The sequence below is a fragment of the Mustela erminea genome, chromosome 19, assembly GCF_009829155.1.
Source record: "Mustela erminea isolate mMusErm1 chromosome 19, mMusErm1.Pri, whole genome shotgun sequence".
NCBI lineage: Eukaryota > Metazoa > Chordata > Mammalia > Carnivora > Mustelidae > Mustela > Mustela erminea.
The window spans coordinates 18,448,345-18,471,289 of NC_045632.1; the positions used below are offsets into that span (position 1 = coordinate 18,448,345).

At 56.5% G+C, this 22,945-nt stretch overlaps 2 protein-coding genes across 2 annotated transcripts; one reads left to right on the plus strand and one right to left on the minus strand.

Moving 5' to 3' along the window:
- The first annotated feature begins 6,528 nt into the window (after window positions 1–6,528).
- On the plus strand, window positions 6,529–19,095 carry ATP4A (ATPase H+/K+ transporting subunit alpha). The gene is made up of 22 exons (XM_032323605.1): window positions 6,529–6,552; window positions 6,647–6,784; window positions 6,870–6,929; window positions 7,341–7,544; window positions 8,820–8,933; window positions 9,173–9,425; window positions 9,612–9,880; window positions 10,503–10,701; window positions 11,053–11,162; window positions 11,242–11,376; window positions 11,831–12,023; window positions 12,783–12,958; window positions 14,070–14,206; window positions 14,287–14,437; window positions 14,523–14,691; window positions 14,801–14,955; window positions 16,012–16,135; window positions 16,503–16,648; window positions 17,904–18,037; window positions 18,289–18,390; window positions 18,482–18,573; window positions 18,745–19,095. Exons 1-22 carry the CDS (start codon window positions 6,541–6,543, stop codon window positions 18,771–18,773), a joined length of 3,102 nt encoding a protein of 1,033 aa, XP_032179496.1. The 5' UTR covers window positions 6,529–6,540; the 3' UTR covers window positions 18,774–19,095.
- A 2,062-nt stretch (window positions 19,096–21,157) lies between these two features.
- On the minus strand, window positions 21,158–22,942 carry TMEM147 (transmembrane protein 147). The gene is made up of 7 exons (XM_032323767.1): window positions 22,742–22,942; window positions 22,604–22,673; window positions 22,100–22,159; window positions 21,878–22,014; window positions 21,647–21,731; window positions 21,438–21,559; window positions 21,158–21,357 (listed from the first exon to the last, which is right to left on the minus strand). The coding sequence occupies exons 1-7, from the start codon at window positions 22,816–22,818 to the stop codon at window positions 21,234–21,236; spliced, it is 675 nt and encodes a 224-aa protein (XP_032179658.1). The 5' UTR covers window positions 22,819–22,942; the 3' UTR covers window positions 21,158–21,233.
- Between the last annotated feature and the right edge of the window lie 3 nt (window positions 22,943–22,945).

Here is a 22,945-nt window from a genome sequence, read left to right on the forward strand (position 1 = left end):
TTTCCTTTGCCTCCTGACCCCCCCTACCACCCACCCCTTCCTGGTTCTTCCTCTACCTTTCATATTGTGCTTTTTATCTCTTTAATAAGCACTGGCTCCCCTCCTAGCTCTTCTGCCCACCCTTGCCAGAGGCTGTCCCACCTCCCCTACCTCAGTCTACCCTTTCCACACTAACAAGGCCCTCATCACAGTTATGAATTCCATCTTCTTCCAGAAGCTCCAAGACCCAGTTGTCCCATAGCTTCCGGGTCCCCCATTTCCTATGTAGGCTTTAACCCTTCTTCAAACCTACCCCTCCTCCTGGGTCCCATCCCAGGGGAGCACCCCCCTCTCCGCACCAGGCCAGACACCTCCTGCCCCAGCCCATGTCCACATAGGAGATCTCCTGAGCCTCCCTCCCCCAGCCTCCTCCCCAGGAGGAAGCTTCTAACCTCAGCCTCCCTTGAGTGTCCTCCACATGGCAGGCAGTGGGGACATCTTTCAGACTCAGTCCTGACCATGCCCCTCTTCTGATCAAACCTCAAATGCCTTCTGCTGCTCCTAGACTAAAATCCGAACTCCTCCCCCTGGTCCACAAGGTCGCACATAAACTGACCCCCGCCCTCACGTTGTGCCGCCCTCCCCTCACGGACCTCACCCAGCCTTTCCACCACCGCTCCTGGCTGACTCTTACTGTCACCCTGTTCCCAGCCCTTTTCCCAACTGGTTGGGTTGTGTTCTCTCTGCTCCTTTCCCTATATCATTTATTCCCGACTGTCTCCTCATCCTCAAAGCCTCAGCTCAGGTGTTACTTCCTCAGAGCCCCTTGCCTGATACCCTAGTCTATCAGCTTTCTCCCCTCTGCCTCTCTCCTCCAGGACCCTGTGATTTGCCTTAGTGCTCTTATCTGCCAGTGAAGATTCATTGGTTTGATTACTCCAGGAGAGTGGAGTGTAAGCAGGACCATGACTGTTTTGTTCCCTGCAAATCCCGGGGCTCAACAAAAAGCTTGGCGCATAGCAGATGCTCCAACAACATTCCGTAAGTCATGGAACAGAGTGCAGTTTTAATTGGAGGTCTCTTTATGAAATGGTGTCTGGCGTGATTCTGTGTACCCACAGTGAAAGACTTTCTAGCCTGGCTGCTTGGGTTCAAATCTTGCCTCTGCCCCTTACTAGCTGTGTGACCTTAGGCAAGTAGGATAACCTCTCTGGGCCTCAGTTTCTTCACAGTAAAATTTCAGTACCCTCCTTATAAGGTTGTTGGGAGGATGAAATGGGCTCACACAAGTGACACACTCACCCGGGCCCGAGAGCAGTGAGTTCTTAGTGAGCGTCATTCTTATCACAGGCTTCCTGTCATTGTGGCTGTTTGAGCCTGTCCCTCTGCTTTAGGTTGGGGCAGTGTGTCTTTGGGGAGCCAAGAGCATCACCCAAAGGCAGGACCATGTGTCCATGTCAGTATTTGTGGCTAGGATTGCTGCTGCATGTTGTGGAGTGTCTCGGGGACCCTGAGATTTATTTCTTCCAACAAAAGTTTCTTGAGTGCCTATTATTTGCCGTTTGACATCAGTCCGGAAAAACAAAAAACAAAAAACAAAAAAACAGGCAAAAATCCCTGCCCTCGTGGAGCTCATATTCTGTCAGGGGGATTCAGAAAACACACAAGGAACCTGACAGATGAGAGCAATGACCCAGTGCACGAGAAGATAAAGGGGACAGAGGTGCAGGGGAACTGCAAGTCACAATGTGAATTCGGCCTGTCAAGGAGCTCACACTGGGACGGCATCATTTGTGCAGACCTTTGAGGGGGAGAGGGAGCCATGCAGGCGTTGGGAGGAGAGCATTCCAAGAGGAGGGCAAGGGCACAGGCAGAGGCAGGAGGCTGTTTGCGGTGTCTGAGGCAGAGCAGGGAGCCAGTGTGGCTGTAGAGGAAGGGGGCAGGTCTGGGAGGCCAAGGCCAGACCGTTGGCTCTGGGCACCAGCGTGCAGACTTCCTTTCGAGAGTTCAGTGGAGCTAAGGGAGGGTCAGCCTGGAGAGCCCAAACTCCAGGGGTTCACAGGCTACCTCTGGCTCTGGGTGGGGGGCAGGCGGGGCAGGGACGGGAGCAGGGAGCCTGGGGCAGAGGCTGCTCTGATGTGCAGGCAGAAAGGGACAGAGGTGGAACCAGCATGGGAGCTGGGAAGGGAGAGATGGTTGGGTTCTGGATATGATTTTAAGATCCCAGATGAGGACAGCCATGCAAATCTCTTGAGGGTGATTGACATTTCCACATCTGAAAAAGCTGGTAGAGGAACAGAACACAGGAGACCTGGCTGCCAGCTTAGCCAGGCTGGGGCCAGACTTTGTCCCGGACTCGTTGACCTGCCGCTTGCTCCTATACCAGCCTGAAAGGGAGGGAGAAGCAAGGTTCCTTCCGGCTTTGCCCCTCTCTTCAGTCTTCCCAGGGCCTGGAGATGGCGGGGGATGGGTGACCTGCCCAGGAGGCGAAGGGCATTGCTGAATGCACTATCTTATCAGAGAATCCAAACACAAACCAAAAGTCACGGTCACAATGAGTTCTTTCAGTCAGCAAACACTCCCCAGACTGGGTGATACAGGGCACGCGGGGGCGACTGAGACATCCTGGATCCCGTCCACAGGCGTCCTGGGGGCCAATGAGACATCATCACATGGTGACCGCCCAGAGCCTGTGATGGAGGAATTACTGGTCAGAGGGGTCGGGGCTGGGATAGGGAAGCCTAGGGGCTCTGGGAACCCAGGGGAGGTACCTGCCCCAGCTGGTACATGGGTGGTCCTGGGATGTTCCCTGGATAAAGCAAAAGATGGGGAGTAGCTGAACGTAGGGAGGGCGCAGGTTGAGTGTTTTAGGCAGAGGAAGCTTCACGGGCCAAGATCTTGAAATAATAGTTTTGATAAACAGAAGGACTGCAAGGGCTTCATCCCAAAGCATGAAAGGGGAAGGCATGGAGAAGGAGGCATGGCCAGGCCTTGTAGGGGGCTGAGTTATGTGTGGCCATGATTCCAAGACACTCTTGTTCTGATTCCCCCGCAAAACCCACTCAATATTCACCAGCCATTGAAGAGTCTGTCCGCTGCCCTATCTTTCTCAGGAAAAAGAAAAACTCAATTCTGACCATTATTTTTCTTTTTATTTTTTCTTTTTAGGATTTTATTTATTCATTTGAGAGAGGGAAAGAGAGAGCATGAGTTGGGGGGAGGGAGAAGCAGACTCCCCATGGAGCAGGAAGCCGGTGGGAGGGTTCGATCCCAGGACCCCGAGATCATGATCTGAGCAGAAGGTAGATGCTTAACTGACTGAGCCACCTAGGTGCCCCTGTGACAGCGTTTTAAATAGAAAATAAAGAGATCACTGAATAGCCCTCTAGTCATTCCTTAAGCCTCCAAATGTGCTCCCCATTCCAGACAGCCTGAAGACTAAAAAATGGGGCCCATCCTGCCGAGAAGGTCTGAGAAGGGCGCACATCACTGCCGCCTTCCTGCCCAGCGCACAAGACCTGAATCTGATCCTGAACTGAGCCAAACTGAGGGGAATTCTGCAACACAACTGACTGATGCTTTTCCAAAATTTCAAGGTCATGAAAGACAAGGAAAGAGTAAAGAAACGTCACAGATTGGAGGAGACCAAGGAGGCATGACAGCTAAGTGCGAAGTGTGATCTTGGACCAGGAAAAGGACACGACTTGGAAAATGTGAAGTTCAAATATATTCTCCGGATTACTTCTTAATGTGAATGTCCTGGATTTGACCACCGGACTGTGGTTATGTAAGAGAGTGTCCTTATTCACGGGAGACCCACACCGACGTGTTCATGGGGAAACAAGCATCCTGTCTCAAACTCACTCTCAAGTGGGCCAGCCTGAGCTTTAAAAAAAAAAAAAAAGAATCTCTTCTTTCCCTCATCTCTTGTCTATGTAGAAACTACAATATGGGAAAATTATTCAATTTAGCTGAAGGTTAGGCAGGTCTTGGTTTTACTATCCCTGTCACTTGGGGGTCTGAAATATTTAAAGTAAACCATTGAAAATTAACGTAATAAAACTAAGAAATTTAAAAAAGGGGGGGTGGGCCACAAATGGGGCAGAGAATAGAGAAGGATAGTCCGATTTTGACAGATGTCTGCCCATGTAGAGGGTCAGTCACCTGCTGCTGGGGACGGTGCCCCGGTCTCCCCACTGTGACTTAGGTTGCTCCTGAATCTGTGCAGACACAGTCCCATAGTTGCCCCAGGCTCTGGATGCTTTCAGGGATGGTGGTCATGGTGGAAGAGCTAGAGAGAGCCAGAGGCACTGGAGGAACTCCCAATGGCTGAGACTTCCTGGGGGCCTGCCCAGAGCGCCAGGTTTTTTAGTGACTAGTTGGCACCCAGCAGTGTCTACTGACCATCGACAGTGTGTCTAGGGAACTGGTCTGGGTGCTGTGCACACAACAGCAAATACAACCAAGTCTCAGTCTTCCTTCTAGTGTGGCAAGGTTGATACCAAACAAATGAAAATAAAATACAGTGTTAGGTTGGGACAGGGGGTATAGGTAAAGCAGGGTAAAGGGGAGGCCTAAGGGGGGTCCCATATTAGAAGTGAGGACTCTCTGAAGAGATGACATTTGAACTGAGGCCTCACAGCAAGAAAGAGCCATGCAGGTTTCTAACGAAGAGAGCATCAGGCAGAAGGGATCACATATGCAAAGGCCCTGGGGCAGGAATGACCTTGGCCTGTACGAAGCACAGCAAGAAGGCCAGTGCCAGGGAAATTGTCATAGAGACTGAGCCAGGGGTGGTGAGACTGGGCTAGATCTTGCAGGAATGGTTGTGGAGTTTATTCTGTGTGAGAACGGATGCCTCTGGATGGTTGTAAGCAGGGGAGTGACGGGACACACGGCGTTTCACATGTACAGTTCAGAGAGGCAGACTCATTGTCGGTGTGACTTCACCCCACCTGCTTCCTCTCTGGGGGTCCCCGGTAGTGGGCTGGGGTGACCAGCTTGGTGGCTCTGGGGAGGAGGTTGGGCTGCTCAGCAGCTTAGCCTTTCCCAGGTGACCTGCCCCAGGAGAGAAGGACATCGCCCTAGCAATTATCTTATCAGATACATTCACTCTGTGCAGCCCACACGGGAGATACAGAGAACCTGCCATTCCAGCGGTCCAGCCCCTCACTGCGGCCCACAGAGATCCCTGCATGGGGGACCTCAACCCTGGCACCAATACCAAGATCGAGCCCAGGAACCTTGTACACCTCTTTTCCCCTACTTTGCACCTTTGTTTCCCTTCTGGGGAAACAGTTTCCAGCTGTGATGGCTACAGCTGGAAGTGTGGGGCACCGCTGGGACCCTCCCTGAGCCCCTCCAAGCCTCGGTTACCCTCTGTGCACAATGGGAGTGATAGTGCCACCCACACAGTTGTGGGGACGCTGGGGGTCACAGTGTGCAGCACCTGGTCCGTAATCACCGTGACTGCTGTGAGGTCTGGGCTCTCTCGTCAGTGGCCCCATGGGAGAACTAGGCTCTGGGGTCAGACCTGGGCTAGAACCGTCTCCTGACACTTAGTCACCACAACTTTATTTATTTATTATTATTATTATTATTTTTAAATTTTATTTATTTATTTCACAGAGAGAGAGAGAGAGAGATCACAAATAGAGAGGCAGGCAGAGAGAGCAGGGGAAGCAGGCTCCCCGCCGAGCAGAGAGCCGATGCGGGGCCTGATCCCAGGATCCTGAGATCATGACCCGCACTGAAGGCAGAGGCTCAACCCACTGAGCCACCCAGGTGCCCCTATTTATTTATTATTTTAATAAAGATTTTATTTATTTGAGAGAGAGCGAGCGTAAGCGGGGGTGAGGAGGGGCAGAGGGAGAGGGAGAAAAGCAGACTCCCCGCTGAGCAGGGAGGCCAATGCGGGACTTGACCCCAAGACCCTGAGATCATGACCTGAACTGAAAGCACAAACATCCCTGGGCAGACCCGCGACACGGGAAGTCCTCCCTAAAGAACAGCCGCTACAGCCACCGTTGTGAGCACCTTCCCCCTCCAGGAGTCGGACATGGGCGGTGTGGTCTGAAAGAGGACACTGCAGCCCCGCTACCTGGTTCTGAGTCCTGACTCTTTCCCATCCTAGCTTAGGGACAACCAGCGAGTGACTTAATTTCCCTGCGCCTCAGTTTCCCCATCACTATGGTAGGGGGAGGTAAGAATGGTACGCGCCTCAGAGGGTTGTTGGGAGGTTCCATTAGTTACTACAGGAAAGCCCCCAGCCCAGTGCTTGGCACACAATGAGCACCATATGCTTGATATTCTTGTTGTTGTTACCATGGACCTACTCAGAGATCCCCTGATCTCAGTGGCAGGTAGAGATGGGTCTGGGCAGGTTGGGGCAGCCTAGTAGTTAATGCCCGAGCTTCTTAGGCCTGGAGGTCACCTCAAGGAGCCCCGCAATCAGTTCTAATCGGGCCTGTCTTGCTCCACCCCCTCCCTCTCTGGGTATATCAGGGCTGGTCCAGACCCTAGGCTCTGTCTGAGCAAAGGAGGGTGGCTGCCCCGGGCACCATGGGGAAGGCAGTGAGTGGGGCCCGGAGGCAGGGGTCGGGGGGATGGAGGCTGGAGGCAGGAGTTGCAGTGGGATCTGATGCCTCCCCCCTCCTCCCATCCCCAGGAGAATTACGAGATGTACTCGGTAGAGCTGGGTCCTGGCCCCGGTGGGGACATGGCCGCCAAGATGAGCAAGAAGAAGGCAGGCAAGGAAGGAGGCAAGAAGGACAAGCTGGAGAACATGAAGAAGGAGATGGAGATCGTGAGCGTGGGGCCGGGGGCCTGGGCGGGGGACCGGAGCGTGGCTGGTGAGAGCTGGACAGTGAGTGTCCTGCCCCTCCCCACAGAACGACCACCAGCTGTCAGTGGCAGAGTTGGAACAGAAATATCAGACCAGTGCGACCAAGGTGAGCTGGGTGCAGAGGGAGGGGGGCGTACAGAGAAGGGGAGAGAGGGAGAGGGAGAAAAGGGAGAAATGCATTAGAGAGAAAGGGAAAGGACCACAGAGAGAGAGAGAGAGATGGAGTAGGAGAAGCAGATAAAAAGAGGCAGAGAGACAGGGACAGGTAAAAGAGAGAAACAGAGCGGAGACAACAGGAGGAGAGAGCCAGGGAGAAAGATAAGAAAGACACAGCAGAGGGCAGGGGGAAGGGGCAGGACGGAGGTGAGGATGGACACAGAAATGAAGAAGAGAAACAAGACAGACGGTGGGGGGGGGCAGCAGGGGGGAAAGGAGGCAGAAGAGCTCCCCTCACGGAGGAGCGTGCGGTGAAAGGAAAGCCCTTAGCAGCCACCATGACCGCCTGCCCCATCCCCAGGGCCTGTCTGCTGGCCTGGCCGCTGAGCTGCTGTTGCGGGATGGGCCCAACGCTCTGAGGCCGCCGCGGGGCACCCCTGAGTACGTCAAGTTCGCGCGGCAGCTGGCAGGTGGTCTGCAGTGCCTCATGTGGGTGGCTGCTGCCATCTGCCTCATCGCCTTTGGCATCCAGGCCAGTGAGGGTGACCTCACCACCGACGACAATGTGAGTGGCAGATGCTGCGGGCTGATATGGGACACAGGGACCTGGAGGAGAGGGGACATTGGGCATGGACTCAGGATGCAAGGGACACAGGATGGGGATATGGAGATGTGGAAATTCAGTCAAGACATGGGTCATGGGCGCTGAAGGACACTGAGGTGTGGGGCAGCCCCAATGACCCAGGTCACAGGGGACCTGGAGAATGTGTCTCAGATATGATGGACACAGGTGGGGATACAAAGACATGGAAATGTGATCCTTAAGATAGGAGACTGGGAAACAGACGACATGTGACAGACCAAGGGCACAGGGGACATGGGACTCAGACATGGGACACAAGGGCATGGGGACATTGGACTCAGGAGAGACAGAGCACAGATAAGGAAGCACAGAGACAGAGAATATTGAGACGCAGGACAAGAGGTCGGAATAAGGGACATGGGGACTTAAAGACATGTGGCATTGGACAGGCATTTGAAAGTGACAGGGCAGGGGCGCCTGGGTGGCTCAGTGGGTTAAATCCTCTGCCTTCGGCTCAGGTCATGATCTCAGGGTCCTGGGATCAAGCCCTGCATTGGGTTCTCTGCTCAGCAAGGAGCCTGCTTCCTCCTCTCTCTCTGCCTGCCTCTCTGCCTATTTGTGATCTCTGTCTGTCAAATAAATAAATAAAATCTTAAAAAAAAAAAAAAAAGAAAGTGACAGGACATATGACACAGGATGGAGACTTAGAGGTACACAGACGTGGCGAGACTCTGGACATAGGGACTTGGAATGTGGAACATGATCGTGGAGTCTACAGGGTATGCACCATAAGACGGACAGCACACAAACATGGAAATGGGGACACGGCCTAAGGCACCCAGAGGACAGTGAGCAGATGATGACCACACAGAGTACAAAAGCTGGAGCACAGGTTACAGGGCATGAGAACACGAGACAAAGGATAGTGACATGCGGAGCACAAGACTTGGAGGACACAGGAAAAGGTGAATTGTGCCACCGCAAAGCCACAGGATATGGGGACACAGGGGAGATAGGATCCAGGATGCAAAGAATATGGGACACAGGGGACAAGGATATAGGACACTGAGAATACAGGGAAGCTGAGAAAGGGACATGAAGAGACCCCAAGAACAGCACATGTGACTTTCTAGCAGAGCAGGGAAAACCCCCAGGTGAGCCCAAGAACACCAGTGGACAGGGAGCAGGCAGGGGCCCTTGTGCGGGGAGCTTTGGGCCCCTTCTCATCCGCCCGGCCCCCTTCCCTCCTCTACCCAGCTGTACCTGGCCCTGGCCCTCATTGCCGTGGTCGTGGTCACCGGCTGCTTTGGCTACTACCAGGAGTTTAAGAGCACCAACATCATCGCCAGCTTCAAGAACCTGGTGCCCCAGGTGGGTGCTGCAGCCCGGTCACGTCAGTTCTGGGTCTGCACTTGGGGGAGGAGGCACAGTGAGGCTCCTGGCATCTGTGTGGGCCCTCCCACCAGGCCCAAGCTGCTCTGCACCCGTGGCCTCTGGCTTGCCCCTTGGGTTCTCAACGCTCCCCCTTTGCCCCTCCCCACCTCCCCCTGCACTCCGCAACCTCCACCCCCATCCCCTGCCCAGCTCAACTCTGTGCCCCTGCCCCACAGCAAGCAACTGTGATCCGAGATGGGGACAAGTTCCAGATCAACGCGGATCAGCTTGTGGTGGGCGACCTAGTGGAGATGAAAGGCGGGGACCGAGTGCCTGCAGACATCAGGATCCTCCAGGCGCAGGGCTGCAAGGTGGACAACTCCTCACTGACCGGAGAGTCTGAGCCGCAGACCCGCTCGCCCGAGTGTACACACGAGAGCCCACTGGAGACCCGCAACATCGCCTTCTTCTCCACCATGTGCCTTGAGGGTCGGTGAGGCCCCGGCCTACCTCCCCCAGCTGACCATGCTGTCTGCCCTGCCCCTCTTTGCCCCATACTGAGCCACACCGCCTCCCCGCCTCCCCCCCACCCCCCACCCGGCTTCAGTTCCCACGATGCACACAGCCCTGCTGCCACCTGCCAGGCCCTGAGGCGCCCTCTCGGCTCCACTGCAGGCACAGCACAAGGCCTGGTGGTGAACACGGGTGACCGCACCATCATCGGGCGCATTGCGTCCCTGGCATCGGGAGTGGAAAATGAGAAGACGCCCATCGCTATTGAAATCGAACATTTTGTGGACATCATCGCGGGCCTGGCCATCCTCTTCGGCGCCACATTTTTTGTGGTGGCCATGTGCATTGGCTACACGTTCCTGAGGGCCATGGTCTTCTTCATGGCCATCGTGGTAGCCTATGTGCCCGAGGGGCTGCTGGCCACTGTCACGGTGAGTGGGGGAGACAGAAGAGAGGCGCAGAGAGCCAAAAGGCTCATCCATCCTTCTGTGCGTTCTCCCAGGATTGCCTCCATCATCTCCGGCCGTCCCCACCCACTCACCTGCCCTCCTGTGCCTTCCCTCAGCCCCCCTCCCCCGTCCCCTGCTCTCCACCTATCCGCCCACTCAGCCATCACTCACCGAGGCCCCTCTGGGCCGCACCCCAGACTGAATGCTGAGGACTCACAGGTGAACAGGCCTTGTCCTTGACCAGAGGAGGCTGAGACCCAGCACGGGCAGCCCTCCACAGTCAGCACCCTGGGCAAGACCAGCCCCAGAGAAGGCTCGGAGGATGTTTGTTTTCTCAGTGTGGTTGTGTTGATGAGAGAACTTAGAGAACCTCAGCTCCGGCAGCTTAGTGAGGGGCCTAGTGAGCTGGGCCCACTGGGGAGGCATCCCAGGTGGCAAGCACAGGCTGGACGAAGGCTGAGGCAAGAAAAGCATGGGTTTTGCGGAGGGATGCTGTGTACATAGTATGGTGGCTGGGGTCAAGGCTCCCTGCACTGTGGGAGAAGGGAAGGAGGACCAGAAGCAAGGACTGCGCCCCCTAACCGCTTCTCGCCCCTTCTGACAGGTCTGCTTGTCCCTGACAGCCAAGCGGCTGGCCAGCAAGAACTGTGTCGTCAAGAACCTGGAAGCCGTGGAGACACTGGGCTCCACGTCAGTGATCTGCTCGGACAAGACAGGGACCCTCACTCAGAACCGCATGACCGTGTCCCATCTATGGTTTGACAACCACATTCACACTGCGGACACTACGGAAGACCAGTCAGGTGTGGCGGTGGGTGGAGACCAGGCTGGGCCAGCATCTGGTAGAGGGCAGACTGGGAAGGGAACTCTGGGGAGGGCTCTGCCTGGATGGAGAGGGGCACCTTCCCGATCAGGGACAGGGTCTATGAAGCTGCAGGTCTGCAAAGCGGCATGGTATCAGAGGTCCTAGGAAATTCAATACTGGCTCAGGAGACAAGAGCCCCGGGGTACGAGAAGAGGTTTGGGTCCCACCAGGTCTGGGAGGGGACCTTCTCATGAGTCTAGGGGGAGAGGCTCTCTTCTGGTATGGGAGAATGCTGCTCCGGGCTTGGGGCCCACCCCGCTTGGTCCCAGCCTGGACGCCTGGCCTCCAGGGCAGACATTTGACCAGTCTTCAGAGACTTGGCGGGCGCTATGCCGCGTGCTCACCCTGTGCAACCGCGCTGCCTTCAAGTCCGGCCAGGACGCTGTGCCGGTGCCCAAGGTGAGATCCCCGGGGACTCCGGGGAAACTTGGGAGATGGTGCAGCCAGGCTCGCCCCTGACACCGGCCCCCGCTTCCAGCGCATCGTGATCGGGGACGCGTCCGAGACGGCGCTGCTGAAGTTCTCGGAGTTGACGCTGGGCAATGCCATGGGGTACCGCGAGCGCTTCCCCAAAGTCTGCGAGATCCCCTTCAACTCCACCAACAAATTCCAGGTGTGCGCCCGCCGCGCCCCACCCCGCCCACGGGGCGGCCCCGCCCACCTCAGGCCCCACCCACACTCGGGGCTGACCTATCGCGGGTCTTCTTTCTGTTTCCTCCCTCTCCACGCACCCACATCTCCGGCTCTTCCCACAGCCGCTGCCCACTTGCGCTCAGGGGACTCTCACAGTCCCTTAGCTGGGGCTCTTAGGCCTTCCGTGGGGTGGCTCGCAATCCACATCCCGCCCCAGCCCAACTCCGACCCTAATTCTGCCCAATCCCAGCCCCCAGGCTTCTTACTGCGCCCCTAACCCTCAATCCCCACCAAAGCCATGCTCAGCACGCTAGCGCCTCGCCCCAGCCACACAGCACCCTCTATACCCTCGGCACCTTCTAGCCGTCAGCGTCCCTCTACCAAGCCCCGCCCCCGGCCCGCCTCCTAGCCACCGGTCCCTTCCTCGCCTGCAGCTGTCCATCCACACACTGGAGGACCCGCGGGACCCCCGGCACGTGCTGGTGATGAAGGGCGCCCCCGAGCGCGTGCTGGAACGCTGTAGCTCCATCCTCATCAAGGGACAGGAGCTGCCGCTGGACGAGCAATGGCGCGAGGCTTTCCAGACTGCCTACCTTAGCCTGGGAGGCCTGGGTGAACGTGTGCTTGGTGAGACCCCCGGGGCTCGGTGAGCCCCCACAGTAGATGGTAAACCTGTGGGTTTGGAGGAGCTAGCACAGAACCTGCCCAACCTTCCTGGCCCAGCCCTGACCATGACCTTTGAGGTCCCTGGCTGACAGCTAACCTGTCCAAGTGCACACACTCACATTTGACTTTCCCTGTCTCAGGGCTGACCCTTTCCCATCCTCAATTTCTACCTTGACCCAGGCCCTCCCCACCTGTCCTTTCCCTGGGATCTTCCTTATCCTGACCTGACATCCCTTGATTTTTCCCAGCTCTTGCCCTAGCTTTGACCTGCCATCACTTTTACTTCCACCTTTCAATGTCCTCCTCTTGACCCTTCGACCCTCCCCAATCCCAGCCTCAACTCAAGACTCTCCAGTCCTTGTCCTGACCTCTGACCTCCCTGAACGTTTTGTCCCGACTGCTAAACTTCCCTAACCACTGCCTCGACCCTGAGAGGTGCAAACCTGTGGTTCAGTTCTGGATCTTTCATCTTACTTGCTGTGGGACCGCTGGCAAGGATTGTTCCCTCTCTAGACCTCAGTTTCCCTATCTGCAACATGAGCATGCTAATAGCCTCCCTGGCTGGTGGTGAGGACAGACTGATCATGTGAAGGATTCAGGACAGGGTCAGGTATCTGTAGGTGCTTGGTGTGAGGGGCCTGGTGATTCTGCCCGTCACCTGGCCATGTTAGGCAAGTGTCTGCCCAGGACTTCTCTTTGACTTCCCTGTTTTCTGATCAGGCTTCTGCCAGCTGTACCTGAATGAGAAGGACTACCCGCCTGGCTATGCCTTCGACGTGGAGGCAATGAACTTTCCAAGTAGTGGCCTGTGCTTTGCGGGACTTGTATCCATGATAGATCCGCCCCGGGCCACCGTCCCTGACGCCGTGCTCAAGTGTCGCACGGCAGGCATCCGGGTATGCAACCAGGGAAAGGAGGGGGCAGGGGTGAGAACAGATAATGACAGTATCTGGGGGCAAGGAACCCTGTGACAGAGAACTCCCTGAAAGTCGTTTGAACCAAAAAAGGGATATACTGATTCACAAAACTGAAAAGTTCTGGGGACTGAAGCTTCAGGTATAGCTGGATCTAGGAGTTGAGTGTCATTAGGAACTTGCCTTTCTCCATGTCTCGGTTCTCCTTTTCTCTCTGGTGGCTTTATTCTCAAGTAGTTCCTTTATTTGGGTGGAGAAAGATAATCACCCCCCAGAAGCTCCAACCTATATCCCACCTATTTAGCCACTCCACAGAAAAGAGCACCTCTTCTGCTGTTGTCCCAGATTGGTGCCCGGGTTCCTTTCTGAACCCAGTCACTGTGGCTGGGGGGATGGGGATACCTTAGTTGACCGGCTCTGGGCTTACTTGCCCATTCTTGGCCAGAGACCGACCTTTAACCCTGGGGGAAGGGGGTGGTCCCTGATAGACAAACCAAGAGTTGGGGAGCCAAGATTGGGCAAACAACACCCACGTCCTCCCCATGGTCTCTAAGCCCTATAAGGGTTGGGTCCTGTTACCTTTCTAAGCTGATTCCTTAGCCCCCCACCTCTCATTTATTGCTCTCCAGTGTGCTGGCCTCCCCGCTGTTGCTCCAACAGTTCACTCATGTTCACATCCCAGGCCTTCACCTTGGCTGTTCCTGTTGCCAGGAACACTCTTCTCTCCATTTGTCATGTGGCCAACTCTCTCACCTCTTTCACACCTCCGCTCAGTTGTCACCTTCTCAATGAGGCTTTCCCTGGACATACTGAAAATCGACACCACTTTTTCCACCCAACATTTACCATCTCCTTTACTCAGCTTCCTTTCCCCCCTCTCCTAACATGCTGTATCATTTGTCCTCGTAATTTGTGTCTCTTCTGTCTCCCGCACAAGAGGGTCAGCTCCACAAGAACAGAGATTTTCGTCTCTTTTGTCCCTGACTTTCAGTGGTTGAATGAGCGAATGGGTCATCAGTAGAGGTCCGCCAGGGAGGGCTGGGAGTGGGCTGCACTGAAGGCATCAGGGGTCTGATGGTCCCCTCCCCAACAGGTGATCATGGTGACGGGTGACCACCCCATCACAGCCAAGGCCATCGCGGCCAGTGTGGGTATCATTTCGGAAGGCAGCGAGACCGTGGAGGACATCGCTGCCCGCCTCCGTGTGCCTGTGGACCAAGTTAATAGGAAGTAAGGACGCTGCTGCCCTCCCTGTGGTTCTTCCCATAGCCCGCGTAGATGGTGACCCTGGTGATACCCCCCTTTCCCAGGGATGCCCGTGCCTGCGTCATCAATGGCATGCAGCTGAAGGACATGGACCCGTCAGAGCTGGTCGAGGCACTGCGCACTCACCCCGAGATGGTGTTTGCTCGTACCAGTCCCCAGCAGAAGCTGGTGATCGTGGAGAGCTGCCAGCGCCTGGTACGGCTCTGCAGAGGGAGGCAGCCCAGTGGGCTAGGCTGGCCCTCCATGGGCCTCTCCCTGACTCCCCGCCCCCGCCCCGCAGGGTGCCATTGTGGCTGTGACGGGGGATGGTGTGAATGACTCCCCAGCCCTGAAGAAGGCTGACATCGGCGTGGCCATGGGCATTGCTGGGTCGGATGCTGCCAAAAATGCAGCAGACATGATCCTGCTGGATGACAACTTTGCCTCCATTGTGACAGGCGTGGAGCAGGGTCTGTGCCAGGGTGGAGATGGGGGCCAAGGGGAGGTGACGTGGGCGCAGGAGGCGGTGGGTGACGAGGAGGCTGAGGTGCCCGCTCTTTCCCCCAACCCCCCGCACAGGCCGACTGATCTTTGATAACCTGAAAAAGTCTATCGCCTACACACTGACCAAGAACATCCCTGAGCTGACCCCGTACCTCATCTACATCACCGTCAGCGTGCCCCTGCCCCTTGGCTGCATCACCATCCTCTTCATAGAACTCTGCACCGACATCGTGAGTCTCCCGACCCCCCAACCCTGCTTGGGGCCCACGGACCCCTGACTGCCCACAGACGTCATAGATGATGCCCTTGGACGCAGTGTGCAAAGGCAGCCAGATGGGGACACGCAGGCAGGCCGGCGGGTGGTCCCAGACAAAATTACACACATGGACGCGCAGGTGGACACTCAGGTCAGCACAGACCTATGGACTCAGATAAGGACCCTCAGACACACACACACACGTATCTCTGGTGACACTTGGATCACAGCAGACATCCCTCAACAGCCGTGGACAGATGCTGTCAGGCCCCAGGGCAGACAGACAGACAGACAGAGAACGATAGATACAGGCACGAATGCAGCCGGGGACGTGGCCATGTTGACTTTCTTACTCAGAAGCACTCGCCTAGTGTCTTCTCTGGGCCAGGCTGGCATTAATTTCCTTAATTTTGTCCTCAGAAACACTCTATGGAGCAGCTTTATTTATTTGTCATCACCATTTTACCAACGAGCGAAATGAGGCACAGACAGGTTGAGCGGCTGGTCCCACAGCAAATAAGTTGCACGCTGGGGTTGGAGCCCAGGCAGTCTGGGGCCCCAGGGCCTCTGCTCTTGACCAGGCCACACTGTGGCCACTCTGCTGTGATGGATAGATGGGGTGGGGGGTGGGGAGGACAGTGTGGGGGAGCACAGAGATGGAAGAGATGCAGAGAGAGTGACGGGGAGAGACAGGACACAGGGATACAAAAGCAGAGACAGTCACAGAGAAAGAGACAAGAGACCAGGACAAAAAGACAGTAGGGGAGTAAGGGGTGGGTAGTGGCAGATGTTCTGATGGAGATGGACAGCTGGTCAGATGTGGACACAGCTGTGGAGGGACATGGCAACATGGACTTGTTGGGGGCCAGCTGGTCTGTGCTGTCTGGGCAGGTGTGCCTGCACGGCCACCTGCTTCCCAAGCTCAGTCCTGTCTCTCTCCACTGGGGTGGGGGGTTGCCCTGGTGGAGGGCACTTGGACACATAGGGGATGGGCAAACCCATAATCCCAACACTTTCCGCTCCCGGCCAGTTCCCATCCGTGTCCCTGGCATATGAGAAGGCAGAGAGTGACATCATGCATCTCCGTCCCCGGAACCCAAAGCGTGACCGGCTGGTCAACGAGCCCCTGGCTGCCTACTCCTACTTCCAGATTGGTGAGTGTCCGTGGGGCCAGGGACCCCCGGGTTTCCTACAGGGCTTCTCACCTGCCCTGGAGTCTCTAACCAGAGCTGTGGCTTGTTCTGGATCGTGGGGTTGGCATTCAATCCTGGTTCCCTGTTGTTTCCTGAGTCTGTCTGCTGTGATCCCCGTGTCCCTTCTCTGTCTCTCTCTGCCTTGTCTCTTCCATCCCCTGTTGATCACTCTTGGGATCCTTGTCTCTGTGTCTCTCTGTGTCTGGCACTGTCTGTCTGTGATCCTGTGTCCTTGACCCTCTCTCTGTGGCATCTGTGTCCCTGTCTTTCCATGTCCCTGTCTGGGTCTCCATCTCTGTCTCCCCATGTCACTTCTCCTGCCCCTCAGGTGCCATCCAGTCATTTGCTGGCTTCACTGACTACTTCACGGCCATGGCCCAGGAGGGCTGGTTCCCACTGCTGTGTGTGGGGCTGCGACCATACTGGGAGAACCACCACCTACAAGATCTGCAGGACAGCTACGGCCAGGAGTGGGTGAGCCCCAGCCCCTCACCCCCATCCCATGGCTCCCTCATTTCCAGTTGTCCACTCGTGACGGAGCTCAGCTGGGGCATCCCAGGTACCCAGACTCTGTGTGTGTTCCTGGGGCCTCTCCCACCACTGTCTTGAGCTCCGCCCTCCTGCTGCTGATGGTCACAGCAGCCCCTCGCCTGGCAGTGGCCTGTCATCTCTGGGATGGACAGCATCCTGATGCTGTCACTGTGACTGCGGCATCACTTACAGAGTATTCGCCTGCGTGGCCGCCTTTAATGAAGGTTTGGAGCCCGGAGAGTCGAGATCTGGCTAGCAGGGGTTGTTAGTTTGCCCTGTGCTGTGACAGTTCAGGATGTTCCCCTTAATCATTGACGATCACAGTTGGGAATGCGGACCTTGGCAGCCAGGCTGCCTGGATTCATGGCCTGCCAGCATTCTTCACCAGCTGTGTGACCCTGGGCAAGTTGCTCTGCCTCTCTGTGTCTTGGTTTTCCCATCTGTAAGTGGAGATGCTCTCTGCCTCCGTGACCTCGCAGTGCGGTCCTCACACCAGCAGCAACAGCATCACCTGGGAACTTGTTTGAAAGGCAAATCCTCAGCTCCCACCGCAGACCTCTGGGCATGGGGCCTGGATGGCTGTGTTTTAGCTAGCCCTTCCAAGAATGCTGAGGAAACTGTAGTCTGGGCACCCCCTACCCCCGGATCTTCCTCGTAGGATTTTGCAGGGGGGATTCAGTGCGGTAATCCATGTGTAACACGTGGGGCCTGAAGCATAGTGTGTGTTCCTCACAATTAGCTGGTATTCTAAACAGTTACATTGAAGAAATGGTCGGAGTAGTGGTTGCTCTTTTTAAATGGGGCGTGCGTCCTGTTCCCCAAAGGCCCTTCTGGCCCACATCACTCATTTTGGCCATCTGCCTGGGCATCAGAGTCACTGGACTTTGCAAATTCCGCCATAGGAGTCTGACTCTATTTTCCCAGGTGCCTTCCCGTGTGCGGGAAAGGCTGCAGTGCTTCTTCATTGTGAGAGCGACTGGCCTGAGCTCCCATGTGCCCAGGTGTGATGTCTAATCTCTGCAAGGTCACGATCTCCAGCCACCCTCCCCCCTCCGCCCGCCAACTTCCAGGGTCCGGCAAACCTGGGAGAGACATCGTCTCCCTCCTCTCCCCTACACCAGCCTCTGATGGGAGGGCTTCACGGCCACAGGCCGTCTCCATCCCAGCTCAGGCTGCTTCTGCTCCCCTCTGGCTGCAGACGTTCGGGCAGCGCCTGTACCAGCAGTACACCTGTTACACCGTGTTCTTCATCAGCATTGAGATGTGCCAGATAGCTGATGTCCTCATCCGCAAGACACGCCGTCTCTCCGCCTTCCAGCAGGGCTTCTTCAGGTGTCCCCAGCTGGCCCGCCCCCGCCCCGGCACTCCTATCCCAGCCCTGCTCCAGCTCCCACCACCTGCCTCCGCAGCTCCCGGCCCCTCCGTTTTTATTCACCAAGGGGGAGATGGGACAGGACCCGAGTCCACTGTTGAAGCATCTCCCTACTTTCCCTGCTGCTGATGACATGTGGTCCCCGCTCCTTGCGGCCTGTCCTTGTCCTGAACCCCTCGGTCTGAGCCTGTCCCACCCCACCTGCCCACAGGAACAAGATCCTGGTGATCGCCATCGTGTTCCAGGTCTGCATCGGCTGCTTCCTCTGCTACTGCCCTGGAATGCCCAACATCTTCAACTTCATGCCCATCCGGTGAGGGGCTGGGAGCTGCGAGTAGGGGGATGGGCACAGGGACACAGACTTGAGCGTAGCCTTCACCTTGTCATCTCGCCTGGACCTTCAGGTACCAGTGGTGGCTGGTCCCCATGCCCTTTGGCCTCCTCATCTTCGTCTATGATGAGCTTCGGAAACTGGGAGTTCGCTGTTGCCCAGGAAGTGAGCGTGGAGACCAAGGGCCTGGGGCTGGGGGTGCTGGGAGAGCCTCAGAACAGCTGCCCTTGACCTTTGACCTCCAAGCCCTTGACTCTCCATTGATCCATACCTCTGAGCCCTTGGTGCCTCTGACCCACGTCTCGTAGCCCTGAGTCCTCTCTCTCTCTCTCCCAGGCTGGTGGGATCAGGAGCTGTACTATTAGAGGGACTGCCGCGTTCAAGCCACCCTTGCACCCCCGACAGCAGAGGTGGGGGGACCCTCTGGGCAGCCACCCAAACATCTAAGCGATCAAGAGCCCCAGCACCACCTGTGTCTGCTCCCATGGCCCACAGCACCCCAACCTTGGAGAGACCGTCCCACTCCCTTTCCCCATCCACAGAGAGCACCCTGCACCACCTGGCAGAGCCGTCCAGGGCCCGGTGCTCTGGGGGGTGGGCAGAGGGTGGGAGCTCCCTGCCTGGGGCTCTTCACACACACACACTTGTGCTGCGTCGTAGTAATAAACCTGCTCACACGAACCAGGCTTTCATTTGGTGCCAGCGCCTGTCCAAGTGTCTTTCCTGATGCCCTTTCGTCTCCCACAGTCCTCCAGCTCAGGAGCTGTTTGCTCAGAGCTGCAGCTCAGTTCCTAAACACAGCCACGTGCAGAGTAGGGACGCTTGGCACCTTCCTTGGGGGAATGAATTCCCATTCCTTTGCCTGGGGTGACAGCGTTCACAGTGAGCTCACAAGCCACCTCGATCTTATTCTAGCCAATTCTTGTTTCACCGGAAAAGCCAGGCCTGCTCTCTAACCTCAAGGCCTTTACACAGGATTCGCTACCAGGATTTTCCTCCTGCCCCCAAAGCTCATCAGGTCTCAGCTCCCATCTCCTTTCCAGGGAACTCCTCCTACCCCCAGCCCAGCCCTGATATGGCCTTTGCTCCCCCCACTTCAGCCCCGGCCGCTCTGGTCTCCCCACGTAAGCTGGGATTATTGCACACAGTTAGCCAACAACAGGGGCTCCGGATCAGAGTCCCTGCTCAGCAAAGAGTTGAAATCATTTCTGCAACCTTCACTTGTCCCTATACTGGTCCGAGGCTAGGCAGGGGATGGGATGGAGATGTGGGAGCGCAATCCTATCACAGGTCCACCCCACTGGACTAGGGGAGTGCCCGTATTCTCCATGACCATTCAATCGCTCGCCTCCCCACCCCTCCCCCAGGACTCCTGTGGACTGCTTCTCTGGGACACAAGAATAAGGGTGCAGGGCTAAGTGGTGGCTGTCCCACCTGAGGGCAAACTCGCTCTCTGAACATACCAAGACTCACAGCACAGCTGTGCTCCGTGCCTTCCTAGCCCAGGATTAAGCAACAGTGTGGCAGGACCTGCCAGCCAGAGGGACGGAGGGAGCGGGCACTTGCCCTATTGCAGGTGCCTTGGGAGATCCATCAGGGCTGGGGCGCTCCTTCCTGGGTGGGCATAAACATGACATTCAAAGCCCTGCTTCTGACCCATGTCCCTCAGGGAGGGGGAGGGAATGGGGCAGGCAGCTGGCTCCACTGGGGAAAGGCTGGGGTGATACTGGAGCTGGAGAGCCTGTGAACGTGACAGGTTGACCTGAGCTGGGAGGCTCCTCACCCCCTTAGTCCTGGGAATGTGCATTCTCCTGCCCCTCCCAGATGCTGGACGTGGCCTTGAGATAGCGATGCAGTATTAGATGGTGTGTATGACTGAACCCAGTTAAGGCCCCGATCTAAACTTTTAAAATTTGGAAGGTGGGTGCAGAGATCTAGGTGTCTTGCAACCCAAAGAAAAGCCTTGAAAAGTTCCCTTGCTTCTTAAACCCGCCACCTACCAACCTGGAGTGGCTGCCTTTCTCCTCTCTGCCCTCTGCCTAATGGGGGCAGTTTCTGATTGCACCTGAGAAGCTCCCAAAGAGTTTGTGAAACAAGAGGTAGGGAGGGCAACATCTGGGACAATATCCAAGTTGGTGGGCTCAGCTACCGTGCTAGTCGGCCGCAGTGGTGTCCGTACCCCACCCTGAGGAGACTCCAGCCAGGACTGGATGGGAGGGCTACAGACCCAAAGCATGGAAGAGCTCGGAATCATGGATGTCTCCTCTCAAGAGAACCCGAGTGTGCAGGTGGCTGGACTGTTCAGTGTGCAATGGATGTCTCAGATGGTTGTAGACAAGGAGGGTCACTAATAAAACTGGGATTTCAGACAGATCTCTTTGGCTGCCATATGAAGGGTGGATCAGAAGAGAGCAGGACTGAGAGCCCCAGAGGAGAGCAGCCAGGGAAGGGCCACATTAAGGCTGACAAGAAAAGCCTCCAAGAACTATAGTCCTGGATTCTGGCTCCCTTATATCACCTGTTGCCCCAGAGCCCTGGTCTCTGCAGCAGCTCAAAGATGATCCCTATACTCTAAGCCCTTCTATCCGGGGAAAACAAGGAGCTGGGGAACCACTGCAGAACACAGAACCAACCAGTGTTGGCCAGTTTCCAGCCTGTCTACCTGGCTTCAAAGCCAGAACAAGGGCCTCTAGAACCCAATGAGCGTGGTACTGGTAGATTGTTCTAGAGACAGAGATGAAGGCAGAAACAATGTTCCAAATACTGTTTACTTCACTGAAACCTGGAGGCAGAGAAAGGGTATGTGAATGCCTGGGGCACCAAGCCTAGGAGTGCACGTTGACAACGGCGACATAGAGGGCCAGGGTGCTGAGGGCCAGCAGCCCTGTCACTACTGCCCGGGCCAGCAGTGCTGTCCAGCTGCCCAGGGAACAGAGGTGGACGAAGGTCCTGTGGGGAAACATCATCATGAGAGGAGAACAGATAATCCACCCCCACTGGCACCCAACCTCAAACCCCATGCAGCTCACTCCATGACAAAGGCCTTGTAGACGCTAAGGAACATCAGTAGGAGTACCGCGGGCCGAAAAGTGTGGTAGAGGTCATAGCGTGTTATCATCCAGACCTGGGCAGATGCGACGATATAATGGACCTGCAGGGAGGCAGGAAGTCAGGGCCAGGCCTTGAGGGAGAGCACAGCCACTGGCAAGGAGGTGTGTGGGAGAGCGAGACTTCGTACCAGACTGATGTTGGAGTCAATGCTCATCTGGATGTACTTCCAATCAAACTCAATGCCCCGGGCTCCAACCCAGAGGGGGATGCAGCTGAGGAAGGCAAAGGGAGGGATTCTCTAGCATCCAAACACCCTTAGATCCAAACACACTCAGAATCTGAGCCCCCGCCCTCCAGCACCTCCCTAGAACCCAGGTGTCTTTTCTCAGGATTCTGGGCTCCAGGATGCTGCACACACCGGGACATAATGAGCTCGGCGGTGGCCCAGCCCAGGGCAGCAACCATGATCTTGTACTCCCCCTTGCCTGCATTCCGGGACATGACAAGGTTTAGGCCTATCAGGTCTGCCACATCCACGCTGGCCTTCATGAACTCCTGTGGGTCAGGTTGAGGTTTGAGTGAGCACAGGTGCCAGGGGGCCCCACTCCTGTACTCCCTCCCCCTCCCTTGCCCCACTCACCCCAATGAAGTCATAGATGCCGCCTTCCCAGGTGGGGAAAAAAGTGGCCAGGAACAGCATCTGAGAACAGGAAACAGAGAGATCACTGCAGGGGAAGAGAATAAACCAAGTGGAATATGTAGGAAATCAGTGTGGATGTGGAGGGTAAGGCTCTGAGGTTTAGGGGACCCTTGTGGAGAGACACCACCAGAAGGGGGGGACGAGATTATAGGATCAGGGGAGACAGAGGATAGGGGTCTCAAGTTTGGGTTCTGTGGTGATCCCAGGCCATCGGGTAAGGCACGCAGGTGCCAGGGCTAGCTACCCCAGCAGTGTTAGCAGCACCGAGTGGACCCTGGGGTTCCTTCGCACTCCCTAAAAGTACAAAACGCTCCACCACACAACTGAGTTTTCTCCATTTTACTAAGATGCTATACAAAAGTTGCTCGGGGACCTCTCCCCAGTTCCACCCCTTCCGGAGCACGTCTTCCAGGGTATTTTCGGGGGGTACCCAGGCGTCCTCACCTTGCACAGCTGCACGAAGAGGTAGGTGACCCCGGCCTGCACGCACTTCCAGAAGGCGTTGTACTCAGACCTGCAGGAGCGGGCGGTGAGGCTTAGCCCGGGCCCGCGCCCTCCCGCCCGCGGACGCCCCGCACTCACAGGCCGCTGCATTTGTAGGTGATGAAGTAGGGGAAGTACGCCAGGGCGAAGCAGTTCCCGAAGTGGAACAGGGTCATGGCGCCGGCCGCCCGGGCCCGCCGGAGCGCGGGTCTCTGCCTCGGCCTGCCTGGCGCCCGAGCCCGGGCCCGCCGCCCACCTGCCTCCGCCGCGACCCGCGCGGCCTTCTGGGAACCCGAGGCTGGT

What these genes read in the sequence shown, in the direction of transcription:
- TMEM147 (XM_032323767.1), bottom strand. Translation starts at nt 22,818, where the DNA reads ATGACCCTGTTCCACTTCGGGAACTGCTTCGCCCTGGCGTACTTCCCC. An exon ending in GCCGAGCTCATTATGTCCCG is followed by an intron (nt 21,732 to 21,877) that starts GTGTGTGCAGCA and finishes TGCCTTCCTCAG; the next exon opens with CTGCATCCCCCTCTGGGTTG. An exon ending in TTGACTCCAACATCAGTCTG is followed by an intron (nt 21,560 to 21,646) that starts GTACGAAGTCTC and finishes GCCTCCCTGCAG; the next exon opens with GTCCATTATATCGTCGCATC.
- ATP4A (XM_032323605.1), top strand. An exon ending in GGCTGCTGGCCACTGTCACG is followed by an intron (nt 9,881 to 10,502) that starts GTGAGTGGGGGA and finishes CCCTTCTGACAG; the next exon opens with GTCTGCTTGTCCCTGACAGC. An exon ending in ACAGCTACGGCCAGGAGTGG is followed by an intron (nt 16,649 to 17,903) that starts GTGAGCCCCAGC and finishes CTCTGGCTGCAG; the next exon opens with ACGTTCGGGCAGCGCCTGTA.